Source organism: Terrapene carolina, unplaced genomic scaffold (assembly GCF_002925995.2).
Source record: "Terrapene carolina triunguis isolate 2854851 unplaced genomic scaffold, T_m_triunguis-2.0 Scaffold142, whole genome shotgun sequence".
Taxonomy (NCBI): Eukaryota; Metazoa; Chordata; order Testudines; family Emydidae; genus Terrapene; species Terrapene triunguis.
In genome coordinates, this window is record NW_020664493.1 from 3,090,435 (window position 1) to 3,110,012 (window position 19,578).

Here is a 19,578-nt window from a genome sequence, read left to right on the forward strand (position 1 = left end):
TCTTATTTTTCCTGGAGCTTCGGGGCCTTATATTCCGGGGTGGCCTTATTATCGGGGAGGTCTTATTTTCGGGGGATGTCTTATATTACAGCGAGAGGCAAAACTGGAAGTAGGTCTTATTTTCGGGGGATGTCTTATTTTCGGGGAAACGGGGTATGTACAATGGCAGCTATCTGTATATGAATGCAGCCACAGATCACTGCATTTGGATTGCCAACTCTCCCAAGATAAAAGGTAAAAAAAGGAAGATTTATGCTTTATAAAATACAAGTTTTAGAATATGAAAAATTTTAAAATGTACTCAACTGTAGTTACACTTTAGGCTTTTCAAGTGAGACATAGAAAATATGGGATTTTTTGGTGCACAAAGGAATTCTTGAATAGCCATTCTTTCCCTGGGAATAAACACACAAAGTACACCTTTCAATTTTATTGAGGCTAAAGTCATAGTGACTTGAGTTTGGATCCTGTTCTTCCAATGAAGCTCATATAAAGTGTCATTATTTTATAGACTGTAAGACCAGAAGGGACCATTGTGATCATCTAGTCTGATCGCTTGTATAACACAGGCCATAGGACTTCCCTGAATTAGTTCCTCTTTAATTTAGAGCATATCTTTAAGAAAAACATCTAATCTTGATTTAAAAATATTGACCACAACCCTTGGTGATTTAATATATAATCTATCTCAAACTACTTTGTTTTCTGAGCAGCATTTTGGTTGTAAGACTGTACTGTCCCTTTCCTGTTGCCCTTTTGCCTCCATCTTGGACTGAAATTCCAAGAGAAGTTGTGAGGACCAACAATGCAAAGCAATCAAGGGTCATAAACCCAAAGGGTCTCCTATTCAAACACAAGCTCTCTTGAACAATGAGTCAGCTACCACTCAGAGAAACCCATCCTTCCAGGTGAACCAGTAACCAAGCAACTGATTATCTAATGGGGACACCAGTCACCTGAGGAAGGCCGCGATGCTGACCAGGAGAGTCACCTTACAGAGGGGACTGAAAGTTTATAAAAGAAAGACTTTCTCACCAGCCATTTGCAGGGGGGGGGGGGAAGAGGGGTGATCAGAAGCAGGCTAGAAGGAGCAGGAGGGTTTTGGGACCCTGAAAGGGCACTGACCAAATCCCAAGGGGTTCTTGGAGTGGTGGGGACACTGGAGGGAAGGTTGTGGGTGCAGGTTTTGTTCTTTCCGCATGAATCTGTAAGTCTCTATGCTTGGTCTAGGAAAGTGTGTGAGAGTGTTTATGAAGCTACTTTGCAAAGCCTCTGGGTTACTTGCTGTAACTATCACATGTCCCTAATGGGTTAAACTGGAGTACCCACAAGGGTGGCGCTCTGGCAAAGGGTGTGCTTAAGCTACTGAAAAGACTTGGGGGGGGGCAGCACTGGTCCTTGGGGAGCCCAGGGCAGCTGGACTGTGGGGTCCATACAGCTGAAGGGGAGTATCAGATGGAGTCTGCACCCAGGAGTGAGCCTGAGAGGCCAGAGCTAGTACCTGGATGCTGCTCAGACTCAGTTGGTTTAGCACTGCAAGAACCAGTGTTTGGGTCCAAACCCAGCGACCGCCTGGTGCTCAGCGACGAGGTGAGTTGGACAGTGAAGGACTTTCCAAGCAAAATACGTGAATGTTAACTTTTTTAAACAAAGTATAAAACAGTTTAATACGTTCAAACACTATATTAAAAAACCTCAGTCCCTTCATCCTTGACCCTCAATAGAAATAAAGCTTCCAACAATGCCTTGCCTGATTTTTGTGCAACAATGCAATGACAAAATGGAAAATTGGATAAACTGAGCACTATGAAACTTTACTGTGGTCTTCGTAGGAGAACCTTATTTTGTGAGGTTCTCCTATCTGCTCTGTGCAGACCTTAAAGTTCCCATTACACTTTTCACAAGATTTGGTGTTTGCCTTGGTGTCGTCCCCAAAATATCCTCTTTCCTCTTGCTCACTGACGTCTGCCAAGTTGTTAATTGGTTAACTGCCCCTCTCTATCCCAGCTGTGGCTGTATTTCAATGGTGTTGTATGTACACTATTTGTGAAGCTCTCTTGGATCCTCCCAGATAAAAGGATCTATATATAAATGTAAAATTATTACTCCTACTACAGTAAATTTCTACAAAAAATTGCAGTGACTTAGCCTGAAATGGAACCATATCCTTTAGGATATTTTAAAAGAAATATTCAATCAATCAAAGATTACTGATGACTATGATGAGCATTGTACTAGTAGTATTTTTTTAAATAAAAAGAACATTGAGGCATTATCTAAGAAGTACACCTGGAGAATTACTGGAACTTTGCAAATGAATATAAAAAGAGTAGGTTGGTTTCTCAGCATACTGATCTTGACAGTGGACATGTGTCCTTTTGTACCTTTTATTAGGCCTATATTTTCCCAATAAAAATTATGCATGTTTTTCAAAGGGGGTTCTGAGGGTGAAAAATTAGCGCCTTTGCACTAGATTCATGCCATTTGGGCACAGAGTTAGAAGCGGGCAGAGCCACAGGGAGCTAGTCTAGGTTACAGAGGTAGACTGCCTCCCTGAATTCTCTTACGCACAGGGGAAGTACACTCACTACTACATCCCTTATGGGGCGCAGACTATTCCACTCTGTGTGCCAGATTGGTGTAAGGAGGGGGGAGGAACAGCCCAGCTTCCTCCCCATCCTCTTGTGGGGGACATAGGGAGAGAGAAGTTTTTACATTCCCTGGAGCTTAGTGTATCTGTCAGCACAATTTACAGAAAGTGACTAGGAAAAACAACTCAGTCAGTCTGCAATCTGACCAGTAGCACTGAATGTTAGCAGACTTGTTTATTTAGATAATCTTCTTCTCCCCTTTCTGTGGGGCACTGCAACTTCAGAGCACAGAGGGGTTGTGTGTATGTATCTGGGAGAAGAGACCACCAGGGTATATATTTAGAGTGGTACTTCTAAAGCAACATTTTTACTGGTTAAAAGTTTTAAAAGTGCCTAAGTCCAATTGACTTTTAATGAGACGTTAGGTGCTTATGTCACTTGGGCAGTTTTGAAAATTCTACACCAAAATTATGTGTATGCTTTAAAGAAAAGTGAAATAATTAACTCTGAGCACTGATTATAACCGTGAATTCCAAGCAGTAGGCTAGAACGCTACTTAGCATTTAGGCTCCTTGTTACTAATGACTCCAACAACTTGGGATCTGACCATAAGAGGTGGTGCTTTAAATAGGTTTATATTCATGTCACAACCACTCCATTTTCTTGTAACTTTTTCAGAGTGTAGTTCCCCAGACATCCCTTCTGTGCCTCTGTTTAAGAAGCTGTGTCTCTGAAAGGCAGCACTAAATATAGACCATTTATCGTCTTAATTTACAATCAATCTGTCAACTAGTTAAGTAAACAAAATGAATGTATTTACACTAACAAAGGAACAGATTATAAACAGAAAGCAATATGCACACTTTACAATAATACTAGCTAGTTACAGAAGAAATATGGGACCAGATTCTGCTCTTAGCAACTTACACCAGTATAAATGTACATTGCACTTTAAAAAAAAATCTGAGCATGGAAGAAACTTCCAGGCTTCAATGACATATACAACAGGAGTATAATTCTAATCCTAACCATGAAGGTCACAGTCAAGGAATACATACAGCCTAAAAATACCCCAAAAGTATTACATTTTCCAGTTAGAGTCAGTAAATGAAAGATAGCTGATGACTGACCTATTAACTGCAAAGCAGGCAGGAGACATGCCTTTCACTTAATTGAGAACCAGAGCACAAATCACAGTATGCTATACCTCCTCTCACAATCTTTATTTAAGCTATTTCTATCCAAGAATGACCTCTCACCCACGGAGTTTTGAATTCAAGAGTATTAGTGTTATATTGGTTTCTGGTTAAAACAGATTGTTGCTTTCTGTAGCGCGAGTTCCCCACATGCTGTCACAAATGCACATCCTATCCCATAGGGGTAGATAAGTATTTTGCTCATTCATTTAGCTGAAAGTCAAGTAAAATGTGTGCGTCCAGACAGTTCCTATTGGTCGCATACCTGAAAAATGCCAAGAGCAAAAGTTATTCCTTAAAAAGCCATTGGTAACTGGCTCCAGATCTAAGTACTATATATTTCAAATGCTACGAGGCAAATCAAGGCTTTGCTTAAAAATGCCCAGTTTTGGAGAAAGCCATTGGGATAATGGATATCCAGAACTGTGCAAATGACCCATTTTTCAGTTTGCTGGCAGTTCTGAAAAATTTAAAGGAAGTTCAGTTTAGATCAAACCAAAACCAATTTTTTGGGGAAATTTTGGCGAATCAAAAAAAAAAAAAAAGTCAGAAAAATTCTCTTTCTGGTTGAATAAAACATTTTTTCTTTGGCATTTTTAACCCTTTAAATAAAAGCAAAGGAAATAAAGGGCTAGATTCACAAAATGATGGGAATGCCCTCTCTTATGCCCAATCACCAGGGCACTCACCCAGGATATGGGAGAATCAGTTTAACTATCGGCTCTGCAGCAGAGACTATGAATCCGCATCTTCCCCCGACCAAGATGAATTTCTAATCACCAGGCTATAGAGTCAGTCTCATGCTCTCTTTGAGCCAATAACTAATCGAGTATTTTATACAAAGCGAAACAATTTCACAGGAGAGACTGAGCCCTGGTCTACACTATGGGGTTAGGTCGAATTTAGCCGCATTAGGTTGATTTTAAAATGAATGCGTCTACACAGCCATCCCCATTCCGTCGACCTAAAGGACTCTTAAAATTGACTGCTGTGCTCCTCTCCGGTGAGGGGAGTAGCACTAAAAATTGACCTTGCTGGGTCAAATTTGGGATAGTGCAGACGCAATTCGATGGTATTGGCCTCTAGGAACTATCCCAGAGTGCTCCAATGTGACCGCTCTGGACAGGGCTTTGAACTCTGATGAACTAGCTAGGTACACAGGAAAAGACCCAGGAAATTTTGAATTTCATTTCCTGTTTGGTCAGTGTGGCGAGCTCAGCAGCACAGGTGACCATGCAGTCCCCTCAGAATCGCAAACGAGCTCCAGCATGGACCGAAAGGGAGAAACTGGATCTGATTGCTGTATGGGGAGAAAAATCTGTGCAGGCAGAACTCGGATCAAAAAGAAGAAATGCTAATAGATGCCAAAATCACACAGGGCATGATGGAGAGAGGCTACAACAGGGTCACACAGCAATGCCACATGAAAGTTAAGGAGCTCAGGCAAGCCTACCAAAAGACAAAGGAGGCAAACGGTCGCTCTGGGTCAGAGCTCCATACAAGTCACTTCTATGACCAGCTGCATGGCATTCTAGGGGGGGACCTTACCACTACCCACCACTGTCCGTGGACACCTGCGGGGGGGGGGGGGGGGGGACGCAACAGGGCAGAGGATTCTGTGGATGAGGAAGAGGAGCAGCAGCAGAGGTAGGCAAGCGGTGAATCCGTTCTTCCCGGCAGCCAGGACCTTTTCATCACCCTGGAGTCAATACCCTCCCAAGGCAGGATCCCCGACCCTGAAGCTGGAGATGGCACCTCTGGTGAGTGCACATTTGTAACTATAGTACAGGGTTTAAAAACAATAGTGTTTAATGTTTGATTTACCCTGAAGAATTGGGATGCATTCGCAGCCAGTACAGCTACTGGAAAAGTCTGTTAATGAGTCTGGGGATGGAGCGGGAATCCTTCAGGGACATCTCCATGAAGCTCTCCTGGAGGTACTCTGAAAGCCTTTGCAGAAGGTTTCTGGGGAGGACTGCCTTATTTCGTCCTCCACGGTAGGACACTTTACCATGCCAAGCCAGTAGCAAGTAGTCTGGAATCATTGCAGCACAAAGCATGGTAGTGAATGGTCCTGGGTTTTGGTCGCATTCAAGCAACACTCGGTCTATACCTTTCTGGGTTAGCCTCAGGAGAGTGACATCATTCATGGTCACCTGGTTGAAATAGGGGAATTTTTGTAAAGGAACAGTAAAAGGATCCTGCTCATGCTGGGCTGTTTGCGCTTGGCTAAAAGGGATCTTCCCGGAGAATAGCCACGTGGCGGGGGGGGAGGGGTGAAGGGATCATTCCAGAGAATAGCCACACAGTGGGGTGGTGGGAGGTGTGTGCTGCACAACCACCTGAAAATGGCAGTCCCTCCTTTTAAATGTGAAACCCAACCAGCAGTGCTTGCTATGGGAAAGGATGGTGCTGTAGTTTGAAACCATTCTCACATGTTATGAAGGCGTAAGAAGCCAACCCCGCTTACCAAAAGACTTACCATGGCTGCCTGGAAACCAAATTCTGTTGCCCAGCCATGTTGTGATGTGTCACCATACCAGCATGCGCTCAATATAGAAGGCAAAATATGACCTTGTACCTAAAGCACATGTGCTGTCTGCTGTGAATTTGCTTGATTCACTGTGAAAGAGTCTCCCTTTTGTTCTCAGAAATGTATCATGTTAAATTTTACTCTCCCTTTTTACCCCCCCCGTGCAAATTTTTTCTATGTTCCCCCTATTATCTACGTCCCTGAGGTTATCGCAGGTTAGAAGGCGGGGGGGGGGGGGGGGGAGAGGAGAAAAAGCACTTGCGATGAAATGTTTTCCGAGCTCATGCAGTCTTCCTGCACTGATAGGGCACAGCTGAATGCATGGAGGAATTCAGTGGCAGAGGCCAGGAAAGCATTAAGTGAGTGCAAAGAGCAGAGGCAGGAGGCGATGCTGAGGCTAATGGGGGAGCAAACGGACATGATGAAGCGTCTGTTGGAGCTGCAGGAAAGCCAACAAGAGTACAGATCCCCGCTGTATCCATTGTATAACCGCCTGCCCTCCTCCCCAAGTTCCATATCCTCCTCACCCAGACACCCAAGAACGCGGTGGGGGAGGCTACGGGCACCCAGCCACTCCACTCCAGAGGATGGCCCACGCAACAGAGGGCTGTCATTCAAACAGTTTTGATTTGTAATGGGGCTACAATAAGCTATGTGGCCTTGTCCTTCCCTCCTCCTGCACCCCACCCCACCCCACCTGGGATACCTTGTCAGTTCTCACTTTTTTTTTTTAATTAATAAAGAATGCATGGTTTCAAAACAATAGTGACTTTATTTCAAAGGGGAAGGGTGGTTGGCTTACAGGGAATTAAAAACCAACAAAGGGGGCAGGTTTGCATCAAGGAGAAACACACACAACTGTCACACGCTACCCTGGCCAGTCGTGAAACTGGTTTTCAAAGCCTCTCTGATGCGCAGCTGGCCTAGCTGTACTCTTCTAATCGCCCTGGTGTCTGGCTGCTCAAAATTGGACGCCAGGCGATTTGCCTCAACCTCCCACCCCACCATAAACGTCTCCCCCTTACTCTCTCAGATATTACGGAGCACACAGCAAGCAGAAATAACAATGGGAATATTGGTTGCACTGAGGTCTAACCTAGTCAGCAAACAGCGCCAGCGAGCTTTTAAACGTCCAAAGGCACATTCTACCACCATTCTACACTTGCTCAGCCTATGGTTGAACTGCTCCTTACTACTGTCCAGGCTGTCTGTGTATGGCTTCATGAGCCATGGGAGCAAGGGGCAGGCTGGGTCCCCAAGGATAACAATTGGCATTTCAACATCCCCAACGGTAATTTTCTGGTCTAGGAAGTAAGTCCCTTCTTGCAACTGCTTGAACAGCCCGGAGTTCCTAAAGATGCAAGCGTCATGCACCTTTCCCGGCCATCCCACGTTGATGTCGGGGAAACGTCCCTTGTGATCCACCAGTGCTTGCAGCACCATTGAGAAATATCCCTTGCGGTTTACTTACTGGTTGGCAAGGTGGTCCGGTGCCAAAATAGGGATATGCATTCTGTATATTGCCCCACCACAGTTAGGGAACCCCATTGCAGGAAAGCCATCCACTATGACCTGCACATTTCCCAGAGTCACTACCCTTGATAACAGAACATCAGTGATTGCATTGGCTACTTGGATCACAGCAGTCCCCACAGTAGACTTGCCCACTTCAAATTGATTCCCGACTGACCGGTAGCAGTCAGGCGTTGCAAGCTTCCACAGGGCTATCGCCACTCATTTCTCAACTGTCAGGGCAGCTCTCATCTTGGTATTCCTGCGCTTCAGGGCGGGAGAAAGCAACTCACAAAGTTCAAGAAAAGTGGCCTTACGCATGCAAAAAGTTTCACAGCCACTGTGAATCATCCCATACCTGCAACACTATGTGTTCCCACCAGTCTGTGCTGGTTTGCCAGGCCCAGAATTGGCATTCCACTGTATCAACCAGCCCCACTGCCTCCATGATGTCCCACTTGCCACAGCCCGTGCTTTCAGGAATGTCTGTGTCCATGTCCTCATCACAATCATCCTCGTGCTGGCGTCTCTTAGCCCGGTTCTGCATATACTCCAGGATAATGCGCGAGGTGTTTACAAATGCTGACAACAGCAGCGGTGAGCTGACCGGGCTCCATGCTTGTCATGGTATGGCATCTGCATGGGTAACCCAGGAAAAAAGGCGCAAAACGATTGTCTGCCGTTGCTTTCATGGAGGGAGGGAGTGAGGGAGGGGCGACTGACTACATGTACCCAAAACCACCCGCAACAATGTTTTTGCCCCATCAGGCATTGTGAGCTTAACCCAGAATTCCAATGGGCAGCGGAGACTGCGGGAACTGTGGGATAGCTACCCACAGTGCACCCTTCTGTAAGTCAATGCTAGCCACGGTAGCGAGGACACACTCCGCCAACTTAATGCGCTTAGTGGGAACATACACAATAGACTGTATAAAATCAATTTGTAAAAATCGACTTCTATAAAATCGATCTAATTTCATGGTGTAGACATACCCTTAGAAAGCCCCACCCCATATTAGCCAATAGCCTGGTGATTAGGGCAGTCTTCTGAGTGGAGAAAGACCTGGGTTCAAGTCCACATGCCTGAGGAAGATTCAAACCTGGGTCTCCTATAACCCAGATGAGTGCCCTAACCACTGGGCTATTGGGTATGAGGGGGAGCAGCAGCTCTACCTCAATGCTGTGAATGGTGCTGAAATCCCCTTGTGAATCTAGCCTGAAAAATCAAAATGATCTGTTTTGACTTTTTTTTTTTTCTCTTTTTGTTTTGATCAACAAAATTTACTTAAATTGACACAAAGTCACAAAATGTTTTGGTTGACCCAAATCTGCATTTTCTCAGTAAAAAAAAATTTTTCAGCTGAAAAATGTCACCCAGCTCTGTTATCACAAATGCGAAGAACATGCAGAGCTGGAGATATGGAGAAGATCCTCCAAAACTCTACTGAATCAAAAGGCAGACATAGAGGCTGCTGGCAGCGTCTCAAAAGCATAACTTGACAAAAACTTCACAATGGTTGGTAGGCTGAGACCACTGCCTACCATAGTAACCAACCCTGTCTCACTGTTTTCTAGTACTCCCCCTGTCTGTAGCTATCTTCTGTCTTTGTGCCTCGTGTGAAAAAAATTACTTCCTTTTGTTTTAAACCTGCTGCCTATTAATTTCATTTGGTGCCCCTAGTTCTTGTGTTATGAGAAGGAGTAAATAACGCTTCCTTAATTTACTTTCTCCACACCAGTCATGATTTTATAGACCTCTATCCTTTTCCCCTTTAGTTAGGGTGACCAGACAGCAAATGTGAAAAATCGGGACAGGGGGTGGGGGGGTAATAGGAGCCTATATAAGAAAAAGACCCAAAAATCAGGACTGTCCCTATAAAACCGGGACATCTGGTCACCCTACCCTTTGTCGTCTCTTTTCCAAGCTCAAAAATCCCAGTCTTATTAATCTGTCCTCATATGGAAGCCGTTCCATACCCCCTAATCATTTTTGTTGCCCTTTTCTGAACCTTTTCCAATTCCAATATATATTTTTTGAGATGGGGTGGCCATATCTGCATGCAGTATTCAAGATGTGGGCGTATTAGGGATTTATATAGAGGCAATATGATATTTTCTGTCTTATTATGTAGACCTTTTTTAATGATTTCCAACATTCTGTTCGCTTTTTTGACTGCTGCTGCACACTGAGTGGATGTTTTCAGAGAACTATCCACAATGACTCCAAGATCTCTTTCTTGAGTGGTAACAGCTAATTTAGACCCCATCATTTTAGATGTATAGTTGGGATTATGTTTTCCAATGTGCATTACTTTGCATTTATCAACATTAAATGTCATCCGCCACTTTGTTGCCCAGTCACCCAGTTTTGTGAGATCCTTTTGTAGTTCTTCGTTGTCTGCATGAGACTTAACTATCTTGAGTAGTTTGGATTCATCTGCAAGTTTTGCCACCTCACTGTTTGCCCCTTTCTCCAGATCATTTATGAATATATTGAATAGGACTGGGCCCCATACAGACCCCAGGGGGACACCACTATTTATACCTCTCTCCATTCTGAGAACTGACCATTTATTCCTACCCTTTGTTTCCTATCTTTTAACCAGTTACTAATCCATGAGAGGACTTTCCCCGCTTATCCCATGACAACTTACTTTCCTTAAGAGCCTTTGGTGTGGGACCTCGTCAAAGGCCTTCTGAAAACCTAAGTACACTATATCCACTGGATCCGCCTTTTCCACATGCTTGTTGACACCCCCAAAGAACTCTAATAGATTGGTGAGGCATGATTTCCCTTTAGAAAAACCATGTTGACTCTACCCCAACAAATTATGTTCATATATGTGTCTGACAATTTGGTTCTTTACTGTAGTTTCAACCAGTCTGCCCAGTACTGAAGTCTGGCTTACCGGCCTGTAATGCTGGGATCACCTCTGGAGCCCTTTTTAAAAATTGGTGTCACATTAGCTATCCTCCAGTCATTTGGTACAGAAGCTGATTTAAATGATAGGTTACAGAATACAGTTAGTAGTTCTGCAATTTCACATTTGAGTTCCTTCAGAATTCTTGGGTGAATATCATCTAGTCCTGGTCACTTATCACTGTTTAATTTATCAATTTGCTCCAAAACCTACTCTAATGACACCTCAATCTGGGAGAGTTCCTCAGAGTTGTCACCTAAAAAGAATGGCTCAGTTTTGGGAATCTCCCTCCCATCCTCAGCCATGAAGACTGATGCAAAGAATTCATTTAGTTTCTCCACAATGGCCTTATTGTCCTCGGGTGCTCCTTTAGCATCTCGAATGTCCAGTGGCCCCACTGGTTGTTTAGCAGGATTCCTGCTTCTACTGTACTTATTTTTTCTGCAATAACTTTTTGAGTCTGTGGCTAGCTGTTCTTTTATGGTCTTCCTAATCATATTTTCACACTTCCTCTCAGGCCTATGGCTTTCTTATGCTTTTGTATTGGCAGAGTAGCCTACAAAACTTTTGCAGTCTTCTCTGCAGCAGAGTTTAACAGTCTGCACAATGAGCAACTAAACTGAATGCAATGAAGTCACCTGACACATTCTTTCCTAGTTTCTTCTTTGGCATCTCTGCAGTAAACTCTTGCCCAGCTGACTTGATTCAGAAATTTGCCAGAAAGAATGGCTTACGAGTTTAAGATTCAAATTTGAAATCCAACACTCCACAGAACCACAGATTACAATCCTGGCAGGACCAGCAAAGCTTTTTATCCTTCTGGGTTAGAAAACTACCATTCATAGGAAAGGGGTCTTTCAGAAGACACATTTGCAGATCAGACAAAAATTAAAATTGACAGAGAATCTTTAGTAAGAGTAGGGGTTTGCCCTAGTATCTCTGCCCCAAATTTCTTCTCTTCCCTTCTCCAAACTGTTTTGCAGTCTGCTATGTGTTGGCTAGTTGCTAGCCTCAACCTTGGCAGTTCAATTTAGGGGATCTCTATAGTATGCACATAATTTGTGAAGTCCTTTGGGATGAAAACAGCAATATAAAAGTAAACATTACTCCATTGTTTTTACGCTTTACTGGGGACATGGAAATCATTGCTGTCAAGTGATTTAAGATCAGGATGTGGAGCAATGAGTTTTCATGTGGACTTGTAAAGCCAAGAGCTAACCTCTACTCTTTTTTCTAAAGAGTTTTAAACCAAGCTATTACAATTTATTATTTGTAATTCAGTGGCAACTAGAGATCCCAATCAGATTTGGTGCCTGCTCATAGTAGGTGCTCTATAGAGAATAGAAAAGTAGCTCCTGCCCTGAAGAGTTCACAGTCTGATCTACTCAAATATTATTATTCCTCTTGTGCTTTCTGAACAGCCTGACCACACAACGCCTATGAAATACAAAACTAAATCCCATGATTTGTGGTGCTACCCCAGCCTCATTTGTCTTGGAAGCAGAAAAGAGACAACACATTTTTAAGTTTGTATGTAAAAAGGCTGTCCTGTCTCTTGAACTTTTCTGTCTCTGCTGGAATGATAATACTTCCCAGTACTGACAAAGGACTGGTGTTAAAATACTATTGTAATCCCCACCACATCCTGGACTGCCTTGGTCAGCAAAACATCTAGGTCACCACATTTAACGTGACAAACTGCAGCTGGCATATAACTAAAATCACTTGTATGTACAAATCTATTACGAATAAGAATTACCAAGATGAGTTTGCTCCTATTGTTTTTACTCAACACAGCAGTAATACAAATAAATAATTGATTACAAGTCAATGTCTAGACGAGAAATACTTTGCTTTAAACTCATCAGTGAGTTCATTTGTCAAATTATTATTATTGGGCCCATAATCTGGGTCACTGCCCAGGATACTGACCAGGCCTGGTAGTATACACTCTAATACACGGCCAAAAACTGGGTTACTGGAGGGAAATGAACAGGAACAGCATATCAGATAAAAATTCTTTTAATAAAAATGCAAAGAGCTGATTTATTGAATGTTCCCTCCCCACCCCGCCAATCATATAGAGAATGAGCCCTGCCAGTAGGAAACCAGGAATATATTCAAATAATAAGAACATTCTTAGGCTAAAGGCCTGAACTGCTAGCGGGAGACATACATCCAGCAGACAGACAGAAGAGACAGCTAGCCCTTTGTCAGTCACATCAGCTCAGGATTCAGACATGTAGATAAATTTATTCTTTAAGGGCCTGATACAACTCTCAGTGAATTGGAATTCAATGAAAATACTCCCACTGACTTCAATAGGAGATAGATAAAACCTCAAATTATTCCTTCTGGCTAGGTGATACCCTGTGGAATTAGTCTGAGAGCTGGACACATGTGTGGAACTGTCCAGAGAAACCCCGTTTCACCCAGAATCATGTGCATGGAGGATATTTGACAGCTTTCTTCTGATTATAAGAGAATTAGGGCTGCAGGGTGGGAAAGTCATCTTTGTGAATTTCTGTAGTGTTCACTTTGAGTAACAGCTTGCATCTATGAGGAGAAATCAGGAGGGAATTAGCTGGAGAGATGCCATCTTACATTGATAGAGGGCTTTATTTGCAGTTTTGCTTGAACAACCATTTCTGGGATTCAGAGAGTAGTAGATACAGTTCTTCCAATAAATGACAGAATATTTTTGGGAAGATAAAGTCATTATTGTAGAAGACTGAAAAGCAACCATGTGAAGTTCCTTTTAGCGAAAGCAGAAAAATTTGCCACATCACAGGAAAAAAGAAACCAGATACTGTGTTTCATCTTTTATCACTTAGTTAACCTGAAATCTAATCTGTTCATAAGAAATATTTGGAAAGGCTGGAAAACATTCAGTTCACTTTCTCACTTCTTTAAAACTCAAACGAAGAAATGCCTTACAGAATTTTCTCCCCTTATGTTTTCTTGGCACCACTTTATAATAGGCACTCACTCATTTCTAATTCCTGTGGCCTTTGCTGAAATGACATTAATCATTACAAACTCTGAGGCCCTATTCACATTGAATAGCCAAACCATGTTTCAGAATTGTGTTCTCACTCTAAAATCATAAGAAGATAGGGTAATGTTTATCTCTTCAAGCATGGTTGTAACTCAGTCTGGCCCTATACACACTGGCCAACCAATCTGTTCATTGAGCTACTGTTTCCAAACTGAGTTCCAAGCAGAGCATGGATGGGGTCCTTACCATGCAGATAGCAGAGTTCCCAGGGAATTACGTATGCCATCTCCCTGCTAACAGCTTTGAAATAGAGCTGTCACTTTGCAGTGGAATACAGGACCAATCTAGGACACCACGCACATAGTGATCAGGGCCACTCCCTCCTGTGATCTTTGAGGACTACTTTTTCCTCTTCCAATTGTATTTTGGGGACTCATCTCAGTCCCTCTTTTTCACTTACAACAGCTCTGCATGGGTTACTGAAGCCCCAGAGCCTACTGCAGTGAACTTCACAGGCCCAGTGAGAGGCTAGGGATGAAGATCTGCTTGGTGGTGGTGGAAAGAGATGGTGAGAGGAAATATTTAAATGATCATTTGCATGAGCCCTCTCTACACCCGTCCAGATCACACAAGGATCAGTTGAGTCAGTGCAAACTGGGCATATAAAAGTGTGTTTCGTGCTGCTGTGTAAAGCAGGACCAAGATTTAGGGAGTTTTAATATTGATCTTAACGGGAGCAGAGTTAATCTAGTGTCAAGTGTTTTTGCAAATCCCGCCCATACACTGAAGAACTGCTTTCAGTAAACATAATAGCCAAGAGGCTTTTTAAATTGTATACAGGGTTTGTGTAAAAGGTCTGTTAATCAAAACTTTTATTTGTCTTTTTATTTCTCCTTTTATATTATTCCTTTGATTTTTAAACTCATCGCTGCTCGTGATGGAGAATAATGTAGATGGATCCAAGACATATCACTGTAATGTAATTTGAAAACCTGGAGATTTCTTTATTGCATTAAGCAGACATTAACAGATAGCAAATGAAAAAGAAAAGGGTGAGATTTTATTTTTAAAAAGGTCTTAAAATTATACTCACTGCTTGTAGAGGACATGCGGCTGTACTCAGATCTGCAAGACAAAAATCTTAGTTCAGCAGGGCTGTACTATGTTTAAATCTTTAAAGATCATACACAAATTTGGCAAAGGAAACTACTGACTTAATTTAATTTGCTTTATACCAGTGGTTCTTAATCGTTACTGCAGCCTGCACCCCTTTGGTTCTCAAAATATGTTCTCGCACCCCTTCTCAAAAATCATTGAAATAGGTCAGTTCTTTAAACCTAGGTATTTTCTTTGTTTGTATATTACAGTAATTGTTAAAAAATGTATAATGTTAATAAATACATAGGTTTGATGAAACAAAGTAGTTGTACTTACGTGCCTGTGCTTAATTTGTGTTTTCGATGATTTACCTTTACAAAAATCTGACATGTCTCGCCCCTCGAGAAAGGGCATCTGGCACCCCCAAGGGGTGCGTGCACCCCAGGTTAAAAACCACTGCTTTAAACTGTCAAACTGCTTAAAACCTACACCAGTTATTTTTATAGTAAAATAGCTCACTATGGAAATTATTCTGAATGTGCCCCAGGATAGCGGACATTCTGCAGGAATGTTAAAAATATCCATAGAGACTACATAACTACGGAAGAAACTCTTTTTGAGGCTGTAACTAGTTTTCCAATACTGCTGGAATTTGATCCTCCTCCCCATCCAATGTCTAATATCTCCAAAAATGCTTTGCACCTGAAATTTCTAATGTGCATTCTGTAGACAGAGGAGAAACTGAATTGTCCTTTGCACAAAGTTTGAAGGAAACCGTAAAATTGATCTTAGAGATATGATTCATTGAAGAATGAGGTTTTTACCTTTTGGAGAAGTCTTTTCTGTCTCTTTTTTTCCTTCTTTATGTCATATCTCAGAGACTCAGTCTAGAAGTTCCTCATTAGTTTTATTCAATTTATTGTCCACAACAAGAACTAGTGCTGTTCAGTATTTTGAAGAAGGCTAGGTAGTTAATTTTGCAGCTGTTCACTATATAACTCTGAACCTTTGAAAATTTTATTCATTCCTGAAGGAGCTAATAAACTTTTATGGTTACCAATTAATCTGAGATTTCATTTTACAAATCAAAATATAAGCCCTTTTTATTGTGAGCTGGGGCTGAAAGTTTGTCAAAAGAGATTTTTAATAGAAATCACAGGTTATTCACAATGTGTTGACAACTCTCAATTTTGTGATATTTTATGCTTTTCTTAAAGCTCCAGATTTTGGAGGCAAGTGAGTATATGAGACTCTCAGCTTTATTTTTCAAAATAAGTAAATTCCTAGCCCTCATGTCTGCAGAGAAAAAGCTTTAAAAAAGTTAATCAAAAGACATATGACAAGCACTGATAACTTGCTCACGGAATAAACAAAAAACCCTCAGAACAGTATGTTGCTGTCTTTTTCCAATAATGATAGCTAGCTGGAGTACTTGAGTTCTGGAGCTCTTGCAAATATTTTAAGCATTCTAGGTATTATACAAAATGAACAATCACTTTGACAGGTCTTAAATTTAAACAAGTTAAATATAGAAGTAAAAATATCCTAAGTCATTTAGCCCCAGCTTCCTAGAATGTTGTTTTGTTCCTGCTAGTTCATGTTCTCATCCCCATTTTAAATGTTCCAAGTAACAGAGCCTCTACCAATTCCCTCGGGAAAGTGTTCCGTGGTCTGTGTTCTGAACATAGATTGGGGGAGGGATTCAAGAAGCGACTAGTGGAGCAGTAGCAGCTGTTATAGGGCTTTATCCTATGTTCTTTGAAGTCAGTGGCAAAGCTATCATTGACTTTAATGGTGAAGTATCAGGGCCACAGTCTTGGGCAGTACCAGGGACAGAGGCAGGGCTTTGTAGCAGCATTACTTCTGCATTTTTTAAATGAAGGATGTTACCTTTTAAAGGTGAAATGGAAGGGGAAATTCAGGCAAGAATGGGTAAGGAGGATGCATCTCTTATACAGAATCATTTTCAGACCCTCCAGGTATCTTAGGGGGAGGTAGTGGAGTAACAAAGGCTCTGAAGCAAGGTGTGGTATGAGTGTGTGTGAGTGTGAAGGGTTGTTCCACTCGCTGTCCAGTCATTGTTTCTATTTCTAGGTTTAACTGCCCCTCCTCCCTCCCATGTCTAAAAAGTCTCCTTCTCCAGGGCTTCTTTATACCAGGAAAAAAAGTTATAGAAGAGCTGACAGCCCACCTGCTACCTGCTTTCTTTGCTTGCCCAGCACTGGCATGATAACACCTATTGTACTGAGATTTTTCCCGACCCCCTTTTACCTAGGAACTATTCTTTCACATCACAGTTATGCCTAAAAAACTTCTTCTCTTCCTTAAATAGACACATAGGGGAAGAGCATGGTATAGTGATTTAACTACAGGCTTATGAGTCAGGAGAAATAGGCTCTATTGTTGACTCTGACACCAGCTTGCTGTGTGACCTTGAGCAAGTCACTTAATTCCTGTGGATCAGATTATGATTTCAGTTACATTGGTATAAATCCAAACTAACTCCACTGGATTTCCACCAGAGTAACCAAGATCACTGCATTAGCGTAAGTGATAACACTGCATTTTAATGGAGTTAGTTTGGATTTCTACCAGACAGAGTGAGTTCAGAGCATGACCATCTGTGTCTCAATTTAACTACTACAAAGGGATGTTTACTAACATTTTAATAGTTTTGGAGAGCCTCTGGTAGCAGTATTATTCCTGTGCTTTAAGCTGCCATTTATAATCTTTTAAATACAGTGGAATAGCAATAACCACACCAGTATGTGCCACACCGCTTCTGCTGTATTTCTCAGGTGGCTGAAGGCACGATGCTTACCTGCCTAGGATTTTGTACCTTGTTCTTTAAAGGGTAGTACACCAAAGGAATGAACCACTAACCAATAATGCATACACTGTTCTGGCTCAGTTATAGTAGATGTCAGTACAGATCTCCCTGCTAGCAAAATTTAGTCATTAAAGTCTAGGTAAAAGTTGCTTTCAAGGACCATATCTATAATAATATACTAGCAGGTTTCTCTACTGAGATATGAAAGAGCACATTGGAACTTTTGCACTACATTGGTGATGTCTGGTGGCAGAAATCATTTCAAAACCAATGTAGTGCAAAAGGTCCATTTTATATATTTGAATACTCAAATCACAGATGAATTCTGTACAGTGCCATGACAAGAGTGATATATATGATGTGAAAGTTACAAAAAAACCTAAAGGTAAAAACAGTCCTTAAAAACAGGTTACAGCAGCAATGGTTTCCTTCTCCTGAGAGTTACACATAAATGGACGCGATATATGATGGGAGACTGACATCTGAAGAATGAGCCAAATCAGGTAGAACAGGGGTTCGCAACCTTTCAGAAGTGGTGTGCCGAGTCTTCATTTATTCACTCTAATTTAAGATTTTGCGTGCCAGTAATACATTTTAACGTTTTTAGAAGGTCTCTTTCTATAAGTCTATAATATATAACTAAACAATTGTTGTATATAAAGTAAATAAGGTTTTTAAAATGTTCAAGAAGCTTCATTTAAAATTAAATTAAAATGCAGAGCTGGATGGCCAGGACCCAGGCAGTGTGAGTGCCACTGAAAATCAGCTTGCGTGCCGCCTTCGGCACACATGCCATACGTTGCCTACTCCTGAGCTAGAAGGAAGAATTTAATCAGAAAAATGTGAATAATTGGGAATCATTTATGAACATCCTAGAGATGCCAAAAAATGCCACAATCAAGGAAGAAGGCCATAGTGGTTTTAAAAAATGACCTGGTTAAGAGGGGAAGTGAAGGCAGCTATAAATATATAACAAATGGAAGAAGGTGAAAGTTGATAGTAATGAATATTAATCAAGTAAGAATTGTAGAAAATTGATAGATGAAGCAAAGGGACACAAAGAGAAATCTATGGCCAGCACAGTTAAGGACAATAAGAAAGAGTTTTTTTAAATATATTAGGAACAAAAAGAATCCTGACAATGGTATTGGTCCATGACTAGATGAAAATGGTAGACTTAATAATAATGCAGAAAAGGCAGAAGTGTGCAATAAATATTTCTGTTCTGTATTTGGGGAAAACAGATGATATAGTCTTATCATATGGTGATAAGAATACTCTTTCCATTCCACTAGTATTTATGGAGGATGTTAAATAGGAGCTACTAAAGTTAGACATTTTTAAATCAGCAACTCCAGAACACTTGCATTCAAGAGTTTTAAAAGAGCTGCCTAATGAGCTTGCTGGACCATTCTGTTAATACAAAATACTTAGGATCACAGGACATTGTGATAAAAAAAAAAAAAAAAACTAGAATATACAATTAATAGGGCACTAATTAAATGGATTAAAAACTTGCAGGTCTCAAAATGTAATTGTAAAGGGGGAATCATCATTGAATGGGTGAGCTGGGTTTCAGCCCAAATGTTTACAATGCTATTTTTAGCCCTGTAACAGAACCTGAGAGCTCAACTCAGTTGACCCAGGCTGAGACTCTCTGCTGTGGGTTGTTGTTTTTTTTTCCTGTGTAAGATGTATCTTAACACACAAATGTACAAATTCATAAGTGAGTATCTCTAAGCTGAGCTGTGTGGCACCAAAAATAAATAAAAACTCATGAAACTATTTATTTTATTTTAAGCATCAAGGCTAGGGTTACCATTCATCCGGATTTACCCGGACATGTCCTGCTTTTTGTGTTAAAAATAGCGTCCGGGGGGGAATTTGTAAATCACTAAA

The 19,578-nt window shown here is 41.5% G+C and overlaps 1 protein-coding gene across 1 annotated transcript in view; it reads right to left on the reverse strand.

Moving 5' to 3' along the window:
• The window catches only part of LOC113406864 (protein FAM124A-like), a 73,934-nt gene that overhangs the window by 46,360 nt on the left and 7,996 nt on the right, over window positions 1–19,578 (reverse strand). The window contains exon 2 of the mRNA XM_026653658.2: window positions 14,845–14,876. Within this exon, the coding sequence (XP_026509443.1) occupies window positions 14,845–14,876 (32 nt within the window). The remainder of the gene's footprint in view (window positions 1–14,844; window positions 14,877–19,578) is intronic.